At 47.0% G+C, this 10,303-nt stretch overlaps 1 protein-coding gene across 2 annotated transcripts in view; it reads right to left on the bottom strand.

The window, feature by feature from the left end:
- Positions 1-1,846: 1,846 nt before the first annotated feature.
- ETV6 (ETS variant transcription factor 6) overlaps positions 1,847-10,303 on the bottom strand; it is a 257,241-nt gene continuing 248,784 nt past the window's right edge. For both annotated transcript variants that reach the window (XM_043561574.1, XM_043561573.1), the window contains exons 7-8: positions 10,066-10,166; positions 1,847-5,949 (exon numbers count right to left, since the gene is read on the bottom strand). In XM_043561574.1, coding sequence (XP_043417509.1) covers positions 5,844-5,949; positions 10,066-10,166 — 207 coding nt within the window. In that variant the 3' untranslated portion in view covers positions 1,847-5,843. The remainder of the gene's footprint in view (positions 5,950-10,065; positions 10,167-10,303) is intronic.

Below are 10,303 nucleotides of genomic sequence, written 5' to 3'. Positions count from 1 at the left end.
AGCCAACTTCTTGCAGAGCAGACTGGCCCTGGGGACTTTCCTAGGAAGGAACTGGCCAAGGAATGCACCAAAGAGATTCCGCATTAGGGTCAGAATCTCGGGGCTGAAAGGGAGAGAACTGGCATCTTGCTACTCAAAGTGGGTGGGGGGCTTGGCGAAAGTAGCACCAAATTTCAAGCCTCACTCAGAGGGAGAACAAGCCGATCTTCTGCCCGAATTCCCAAGATGTTGATATTACTGGCAGGATCTGCTTTTTACCAAGATCCCTGGTGATTCACGAACACTTCTCAGGTTTGGGAAGCACTGATCTAATCCAGTGCTTCTGGAGTCCCCTGCCAATACCCTGGCTACGTGGTCATCTGGGCTCTGCTTCATAACTCCAGGGCCAGACAGCCAAAGTCAGGGAGTAGAGAATGATCCTTTTACTTTTCTTTTTAGGTTAGGCTGGTTGGGCAGATAAGTGGACATAATTGAGTAAATAGTTGTGCTCTAATTTGCAAGGGCAGGTCAGCCATTAGAGCTACCCTTTAAAATAGCTCATCTTTATGGCAAACAGACTGCTTCAAAGATTTGGAGGGAGGGAGAAGAGGACTTGAAATGTGGTTCTTTGTCCATTGAGCCTCGTTCCACAGTATATTTAGTATTAGGAAAAATATAGCATCAGTGTGTGTGAATACTGTGAATGCAAATTCCTTGTTATCGATTCCGTGTACTTACTATTCAGATAGCCACACACTTCTTTATACCAAAACGAACAAACCGATGCTAGCAGTGGCTCCCAGACTTTAGCGGGCATCAGAATCATCTGGAAAGCTTGTTAAAAAAATTGCTAAGCCCTCCCCTCTCCCGCCAAAGTTTTTGCTTCAGTTTAGGGGACAGGAACTGATAATTTGCATTTCTAGCAATCCCCAGGTGATGCTAATGCTGAGTTATAAAAATAGTAGCGCCCAGATGTATTATTAGCACCTCAGGGAATCTATAGACACTCATGAGTGGATACTGTGCTCTGATGATATGGAATATAGGGCCAAATATCACCAATCCATGGTCAGGGAAGACAGAGTACCCCGGGGGCAACGTAAATACAGAAATAATCTGATTGCTTTCAAACTTCTACTTCCCAAACCTTCATCTGAGTTGCTAACAAGCAATTTCATTTGCTTCATTTTCCTTTCTTTTAGTTTCCACCCACCTCTGACGGCAGACAGATAGTTCTGGTTGACTGCAGGATGTTTGATATTGAAATCACAAGTGCCTACTCACTGGCAAGTGGCAAGACTGGCCAGTGTCACTGAGACATTCTGAGCACGGGGGTGGGGGCGGGGCTCTGAGTTGTGCGATGACCTTCCAGGTCACTGTGGTCCCCTGTGTAGTCCTGGGCCCTACCCCGTACTTGTGCCGTCCTCACCGACAGGCTCACACCCATGATTTCAGTAGAACGAAGGAGCAGTTCTATTGTTGGAGGACCCTGGAATCCCCTCAGTTGGCAGGGAGCTGGTAAATGTTTGGCACAGCACGGGACCCAAGCATCTCCCGTCGGGGTTCCTTCCGGCAGATTTCTCCACCTGCGGCAGATGCTCAGATCTGAACGGTTTGCACTGACCTTTCTGGTGCCGCTTGTCCAAAGTGCCTGCAGACTGCTCGGGGACAGAGGCTGCCTGCCAGTGAAAAACCATGACAGTGCTTTACGCTGTAATTGAGTGGAGACAGGATTTAGCTCATTGGCGTACCTTGCCTGCATTGACTCTATTCCATATTATTAAAAACAGAGACTTGGTCCTTTTTTTTTTTTATAAAAAATTTATTGAGATGATGCAATTATAGGCTTTTCTTTAAAAATTATTTGCAACTCACTGGCCCTGAGAAAAGGCATTTGTTTTTTGTTTTTTTTTTTTTTCTTTTTTTTGTTACATTCATTTGATTCAGTCCCTTATACACCCCACACCTCATAAACAACAAGAGATTAGAAATTAAACAAAAAAAAAAAAGGAGAAAAAGAAATTCTAGATTCATCCTGGTTTGCAGTCACAAAGAGAAATCTTCAAGAATGTTCACTTGGCATGTGTGAAAGATTCAGGGAGTTTGTAGTTGTTTAGTGTTGATGCAGATGGGGCCAAAAGAGGATCAGGTTAGTCTTCCGCGGTTTTTAGACAGGCAGGGATTATTGCCACCCCCACCCCACCCTCCTGCCATGGCTTCCTTGTCTCACTGCCTTCCTTCCAGATTTCTGCTTAGAAGGGGAGCAGGCCGAGCGGGTGAAAACCGACTAGCACCGAATGCTAGGGGAAAAACACAAAAGCAAAAACAACCTGCCCTTTGTTCTTCGTGTGTTTTCCCAAATCTCTCATCTTCAGGTTCCTGGGTGGGAATGGGTCAAATGGGGGATCTGGCCAGGCTGGATCTCAATCCTCCTTCTGTCCCTGGCATGCTGTCTGCTCCTCGGGCAAGTCATACTAACCTCCTGGATACTCGGGTCTCCCTTCTGCAGAAGGGAGTGAATGTTTCAAAAACGTATTCCGAGTTGGAGCCTAGGCAGTGAAAGGGGGAGACGGTGGGTACTTAGTCATTTAGGCGAATCCTGTCAGAGCCATCGAAGTTTCAGCTAAAGCTACGTTCCCATTTGGACAAGGTATCAGGGTAAAAAGACCCTGGGTCGGAGGGGGCCAAATACACCATTGAAAGGAGAAAATTCATCAGTGTGTTATTCCTCTTATTCTGTGGGCAGCTCCCTGCCCACCCCCCCCCCCCCCCCCCAAAAAAAAGGATTCAGGACACTGGTGATGCTGTCTTAGGCAAGACTAAGTTGCCTTGGGACAAAAAGAGATCATGTTAAGAGCCACATAGCTAGTCCCGCTAATTGCCACTGCTTTCTTCTGATCAAGAGGAGGCAACCTCGCTAACCCAGGGTGCAGGGAAGAGAAAATGCTAGAGAATTTCTAGCTAGAGATACAAGTGAGAGCGACCGTCTCAGACACCACTGAAGGGAGCTCTCCCCGCTCTGCAGTGCTCGTCCACACTCTCCTTTCCCAATTTCTGATCTTGCAAGCCCAGGACTCACATGGCAGCGGTAGGGAAAGGCCAGCTATTCAGATCACGGACGTGCTTTTAATTTGGTCCCAGGTGACATGTTCATCGCCCCTCGTACTTAGTGTTGAAGTAAGGAATTTCATACTGGTAGACCCTACAGGTAGAGCCTAAGCTCTTGGAGGGCAGGGGTTGCGCCTGGTTTCCTCTTTGAATCCCTCCCAGTGTCTAGAAGGTGCTTCATCCAAGTTTGCTGAATGGAACCGGAGATCTTTGGGGTCTGCGGCGTGTAAACACCGCATCCCTGGTGTCGGCACTGCCCGGGTGTTAGCTCAGAGAATAAATGAGGACGACTTTTGCCATTAAGGGAATCAACAGAAAGTTCTTACTGGTAATACCGGGGTAGGAAATAAGGAGCACGTTGGAATTAGTGCTTTCTATTCTTCAAGCAGGTGAAGGTGTCACCATCCTAAGTCTTACCTATTCTTACAGGGTATTGCTTTAAATACAGAGATCCTTGGGGCAAAAGGGAATTTCCCTCCATAATTCAGCTGTAATATTCTTTGAACAGAAAGAGCTGGAGTCCTTACGTGTGGGTAAAGTGAACAGAATGAGACATTCTCATCTTAGGAAAGAGCAACATCATGCCCTGGTCTCTGCTTTCATAGCCACACAAAGGGCCTCAGTAAAAATCCACCTTTTCTCTCCAGCCCTTCGACTCAATGGTCTTCCCAATACACCAGGTTTTTGGCTTAATCTCTCAAGTTGCAATCCAACATCAGTCATCTTAGAGGCTGGACAACAAATCAGTGCATGCTGCTGAATGCTCTTGAAAGACATCTGGAGTGTGCTGGGGTCCAGCTGACTTTCACCACCATTCAAGTGGCCCGAGACCAAACCCTTCCTTCATCAGCAGGTCCCTGACCTCACTGCAAGCCCGGCCTTCTGGAAGGTAGAGTTGGTGGATCATGTGACAGTGGAGGAGGCTGGCCACCTCTATGTCTCCCTGCGGTCTGATAAGGGGCAGGAACAGAGTACAACTGAAGGACCTCGAAGGGCTCCTTGATTCCAGTGTCCTTGACCCGCAGTCAATCTGTCCTTCCCTCTCCCCAGGCTGGTGTCCTTGTCAATAAGGCTGGGGGAGAACTCTTCCTGCCTGCGTTCCTCCAACCCCCACCTCCCTGATTTGCTCAGAAGTGGCTTGAGAAGACACCCAGGGATCTGGCAGCAGCATCTAGAAGTGCCGCTGACGACGTGCACATGTACCCTGGGGAGCTGCGAGATGCTCACCCAACCAAGGAGAGAAAACTAGAGAAACGAGGAGGGGGTGCTGTGTAAGGCGGGTCTAATCTTTTGGATTAAAAAACGGCCGTCCTTCTAAGATTGGATTCTGAACCTATATTAAAAGAGTTCAGATGGCTAGAAAAGGAAAAAAAAAAAATCTCAAAGAGCTTTCTAAAAATATGTGTTATCATCAAAAGTACTAAGGGGTGGCACTTCCCTCATTTTACAAGACACTGTGGACCTTATTTCGAGGCAAGAAAGAGCCACGAATGGGTGAAGCACAGCGATGAAAGGAGAAGAGAAAAAGGTCATAGATCTGACGAATTTCCTGTCTGCCCAGGCTGGGCAAACATCAGTAGCAAGCGAGACTGTGTACTCCAGGGTCCTCCGCTCTCCAATGCCCTGTGTCCCGTGGGGGCCAGGAAACTTTTAAAAAGCCCGGGAATTTTTAAAAAGTTAGGTGAGGGCATGAAACTGACCACAAGGTGGCCTTTGGGAACCTTGCAGGACCTGCAAGTTAATCCCAAGAGGCTGGGGCCTTCCGAATACTACACACAGCCTTCCATCCTGATCTTCTGTCCTCGGCACCACCAAGCCCTGGGGTGCTCACAGCCACGGCCGGGGGCAGCCAGCTGGACTGACGCTTATCTCTCTGGAGGACCACAGCACCCGTGACGTTTGACGCCTCCCTCTGATAGGCAGCCAGATGTCCGGATGTGGGTTGGATTATTATTATTATTATTTTATTTTTTGCGCAGTGCCACTGCAAATCACCCAGACCGCTGATTCCGTTGGAGCGTCACCAACTCCCAAGACTGTCCTGGAGGCTGGACTCTGCTAAAAGGTATCTGAAACTCAACAGCAGGCAGGGAGGGAGAGGCAGGGGAGGAAAGAGCGAGAGGGAGAAAAAGAGCGCTCTCCTTCTCACTTTATCCTTTTTAAAAGCATCTTTTTTTTTTTTTTTTTTTTTCCCCAGCCAAGACCCAAGAGCAACAGGAACAAACCTGATCCACGTGGCAGGATAAAGAGGAACCTGAAACCCTTTGCGTGTGTTTTCTCTTTCCTGACCAGCTGGGTTTGCCGCACTTTGTGAGATTTGCAAAAAAATAGGTATATATAATAGATATATATTTCCATAGGAAAACAACCTCGGATGTCTTCCCCTATATGAATGATGAAAAGTCAAACTGCATGGTCTTAAACAAAAAAAAACCAAAAAACGAAAACACCATGAAACTAACAACAGGTGGACGGGTGAGGGTGAGGAATTACAGATGGAGAGGTTCCAAATGAGGAGGAAACGGGAACGGCGAGTCCCAGGCTCGTGCCCTCGGCCAGAATTCCAGCCCCGCCTTTGCTGGGTGGTTTGTCTAAGGTGCTCTGGGGGCCCTCCCGCTACGCGAGACAGGTGTCACTCCCACTTCTGGGTCTCTTCCTGTTCTAGTCTCAGCCCGCCTGCTCGGCTCGCCTCCAGGCCCCTCGCGGGCAGGGGGCCCCCCCGGCTGCTGGCCCGCTGAGGTGGTGGGTTGGTTCCCTCAGCATTCATCTTCTTGGTATATTTGTTCATCCAGCTCCTGGGACTCCAGGTGCTCCAGACGGTCCGTTCGGCCACTCATGATTTCATCCGGGGTTTTCATAAACCTTTGGTGAGAGGAAATGGACGAGCACAGAAGATTACATTTTCCTCCAGTTGCCTTCACCTTGAACTCTTAAACTAAAAGCAAAGGCCCCATCATCTCAAATAGCTGGACAGCTATTTGAACTCATCCAGTAATGCTGACTTAGCACAAACTGGAAGGAGGTGCCCCTTCCTCTGAGTGCTGGAAAAAATGGCAAAATAACTATAAAAACGTCTAGGGTGGCTGTGAGCTGTGTCGTGCATTCCTGTACGACCATACGAGGGAACCCTGGTACAGCTCACTGATCTGCTGTTAGAGAGATTTTCCAATGACCTACGAGAGCTGTATATCCATTTCTATCCCAGACTGTGGGCCCAGGGAATGGTATGCAACACTTGAATTTACCTCAAAAGGATCCAATTAAATGCCAAATGGAAAATTTTCATAAAAGGGCAACTTAGTGGTGCTCTTAGCAGTTAGAAAGGCAAAGAGAATCATTTTCAACGTTATCACTGATCCAGCCAAAATGCTAGCAATGAATCCCCCTTAGCCTGTCTTCCTCTGCAGCTGGGTGCAGACAGCAAGGCTTATCTTCTTATTGGAAATCCTATCAGTGACCTGTCAGGGCCACGATTTCCACAGTGCAGGAAGGTGGTCTGGTTGCAAAGGTTCTGCCCTCACCGGAATGCCGCTTCCACAGCCCCCTCGGTGCCTGCACACCCTTCTCTTCCCACTCTGCCCTGCACCAGATGAACGGTCCTAACACATGTCACTCCACATTCGAAAGCCTGTGGTGACCACTTAACAGATAAAGCCAAGGACACACTCTTCCGCTTGCCCACCTGGGTTCTCTGTCATCTCTACCCAGGAAACTCTTGTCACCCACCGTTGACGAGCACGAAGCCTTTATTCTCGTCTGGCCAGTCTTTTTTCTTATACACATCATGGCCTTCCCTCCAAACCTCATCTGGCACTCTCTGAGCCCTGCTTATTCTTTGCGCCCTGCCCCTGCATCAAAGGGCCATGCAACAGCACCAGTCCACACTGCAATCCTCCTTCCCTCAGTGCCTATAACCCTTGTAAAGACTACCCACAATTTAACACTTCATTTGATCACACACAGGGTTTTACACACCAAGAAGCCTTCATTTTGTGGCAAGTCTGGCTTCCATCCCTCATTTCCTCAAAAATGACCAACTCTTCTCACTAATAGCATGATCCTGTCCTTTTATGTTGTCAAAAATCACTATTGGAAGCCTATGAACCTTCCAACTACTTCTGCTTCTCTTTTCTGCCCTTTATTGCTCAACTCCCCAAGTAGTACGATTTGTTGAGTCTGCACTCTGTCTTCTCCTTTCATCCCCTAACACTTCTCCCCCAAATCTGAAGTCACTGACAATCTCCCGAGGCCAAATCCACAGATATGCTATATTCGGCCCCCTACCCTACCTCTTTCTTCTCTTGACTAGTCTTCTGTAATAAGCTTCTGATATTCCAAATCAGGCTTGTCAAGAAACATTTACTGAAAGCCTCCGTAAGGTATAAAATAGAATTATATAAAATATAATCCTCTCCCTTCTAGGATCTTATGACCTAGTTGTGGGGAGAAGGACTTCATATGTATAGCTATTGAAAATGCAAATCATGGGGCGCCTGGGTGGCGCAGTCGGTTAAGCGTCCGACTTCAGCCAGGTCACGATCTCTCGGTCCGTGAGTTCGAGCCCCGCGTCAGGCTCTGGGCTGATGGCTCAGAGCCTGGAGCCTGTTTCCGATTCTGTGTCTCCCTCTCTCTCTGCCCCTCCCCCGTTCATGCTCTGTCTCTCTCTGTCCCAAAAATAAATAAACGTTGAAAAAAAAAATTAAAAAAAAAAAAAAAAAAGAAAATGCAAATCGTGATGTGGTTTAGGGCCAAGGGATCCAAGAGATGATGGAAAAAGACATCTGTGTGTGTTTGAGCATCATGATGGGTGGGACACTTGAGATAGACCTAGAGGGCATATATATTAAAAAAGCAAAAGTTAGAGGGATATATATTTCTGGCACAGGGGATCATATTAGTGTCGTAGGGTAGGTAGCTGGCAGTGTGTGTGATGAATTTGGAAGGCAGGGGAGTGGACCAGAGGTAGAAAGGATTATTGAATTAATCTAGGTGTGAATCATAAAGTCTAGACAAGGAAGCAACAAGAATGCTTTTGCCTTTCTTATGTCTTCTAAATTCTCATGAAAGTGCTTGTCATTGGTAGACTCCAACCTGGAATTTGCTGGTAAGAAATCTTGGGAAATGTGGTTTCCAGGCTTCTAGCCCTAGCAACATAGAATGGAGTAGAAACAGTGTGGAATGGAAGAGCCAGGGACAATCCTGCATAATGACTGACCTGGATATAGGAGGAGTCAACAGTAACCCCAGCATCAAAGTTGGTTGCTTAAAACGACACTGACACCACTGATGAGTAACAGGAATCCTGGATGGGGGGCAGGGGATATTTCTAGTATGTGGAGAAGGTATTTAAATGGCCATGTACTATAAGAAGCTCTTGGAAATTCAGATTTCAGGGGGACTTCAGGGGGATCCTAGAGCTGGATACAGAACAAAGGCTGGTGAGTCTAACCATGAAGTCTAACTGAAGCTGTGTAATGGAATCATTTCATCCAGAAAGAACAGGAGCCAAGGACTACGTTTAGGGTCAAGGATGATGAGAAGCCATCAGCAGAGCCAGGGAAGCGAGGGTTCTTTTTTTTAACTCCTTCCCATTCTGTTCCCATCTCTTGACTAAGCTTTTCTGTTGTTTTTGAAGACGTCAATTGTTTTTACCCTTCCCAAGTTACCATTACTCCTAATGCTAAATAAAGCTTGAGTTCTCTGCTCTCTCTAATCTATCCCAGCGAATGGATCTACTCATGCAGAGTGTCACTTGCTATCTGTGTACAGACAATTCCAAATCCATCTCTCCAGCCCCATCGAAACTCTTTTCTGTCCCATCTGCCAAACCCATAACCTGACGTCATGTCCGTCGATCCCACCTTCTCCCAGCCTTCCCTTGGTCGCCCCACGTCCATTACCATCAGTGTCAGTGACCATCCCTTCTACCTCTCCTGACTGGTCCTTGACATTCCTTTCTTCCTCTTCTCCTAATTCTTTCTCTTCTCTGGCAGAGTGCTTGGAATCACAATCTATGTGGTAGGTTAAATGGTTGGAACTCGTTAGCTGTGAGGAAGTCTGGAAAGAGGAGTGTCTATTGCAGCAGCTTCCGGACTTTTCGGATTATCATGCACCATAAAAAAATATATTTTGGGGCGCCTGGTTGGCTCAGTCGGTTAAGCGTCCAACTTCAGCTCAGGTCATGATCTCACGGTCTGTGAGTTTGAGCCCCGCGTCGGGCCCTGTGCTGACAGCTCAGAGCCTGGAGCCTGCTTCGGATTCTGTCTCCCTCTACCTCTCTGCCCCTCCCCTACTCATGCTCTGTCTCTCAAAATATGAATAAATGTTAAAAAAAATTAAAAAAATATATATATTTTGACATCATGACTCAGCACGTACACACGCACACATGAAACAAAGCTTTCCTGACTCATTAGCCACTCTTACTTCATGTGACACAGTCTGATATTTTCAACTCTATCCCACCCTGTTCAGTTTTGTTCTAGTCCGTTAAAAAAAAAAAGGTTTAGACTGACTCATTAAATCTATTTCATGATTCGCTAACGGGTCATGACCTGAAGTTTGACAAACGCTGGTTCAGAAACCTGCTCACAAGCGTCGGGAACCTGGAAGTCTAGACCTAATACCTCGCTTTGCCATTGACGGTGTTACTTTGGCCGGTCCTCTTAACTACCCTGGATGTTAAATCCAGATAATACGATTTGATCACTGCATTATTTTCAAGTTGAGTCGCACTGTGCTTACTTAGTTTGGGCTTTGTGACAGGACAGACATAAGTTAAAAACAAAAAACAAAAAACAAAAAACCGACTTCTTTTCCTGAAATTCGAACAACCCAGCATCTGGTATGCAATTTGTAGCAGCGATGGCTTTCCGTGTCAGACAGGCAGGTAGAGATCTTAACAGCCTCCCTCCTCCCTCTTATTTAAGGAAAACAATATCCTCCCAAAAGAAGGAAAGGAGAAAAAGGAAGCGCTACCTGAACAAAAGCCTTTGTCCTGGCTCCTTCCTGATAATGTTTAGTTTGTAGTAGTGGCGCAGGGCTCTGGACATTTTCTCATAGGTCATGTTTGTTCTGTTCTGTTTGTTCAAAGGAGGAAGAGAGAAAAAAGCACAAAGACACAGTGACATAAACCTCTGAAAAGGCGCTGGGGAGCTATTAAAATAAAAGCTCTTTGGCTGCTCGCGTGGCCCTACCAGCTCCGGGGAGCTACCTG

The sequence above is a fragment of the Prionailurus bengalensis genome, chromosome B4 (assembly GCF_016509475.1).
Source record: "Prionailurus bengalensis isolate Pbe53 chromosome B4, Fcat_Pben_1.1_paternal_pri, whole genome shotgun sequence".
In the NCBI taxonomy this organism is placed as follows: Eukaryota; Metazoa; Chordata; class Mammalia; order Carnivora; family Felidae; genus Prionailurus; species Prionailurus bengalensis.
The sequence above is the reverse complement of the archived record's forward strand: the minus strand, read 5'-3'. Positions and strand labels throughout refer to the sequence as shown.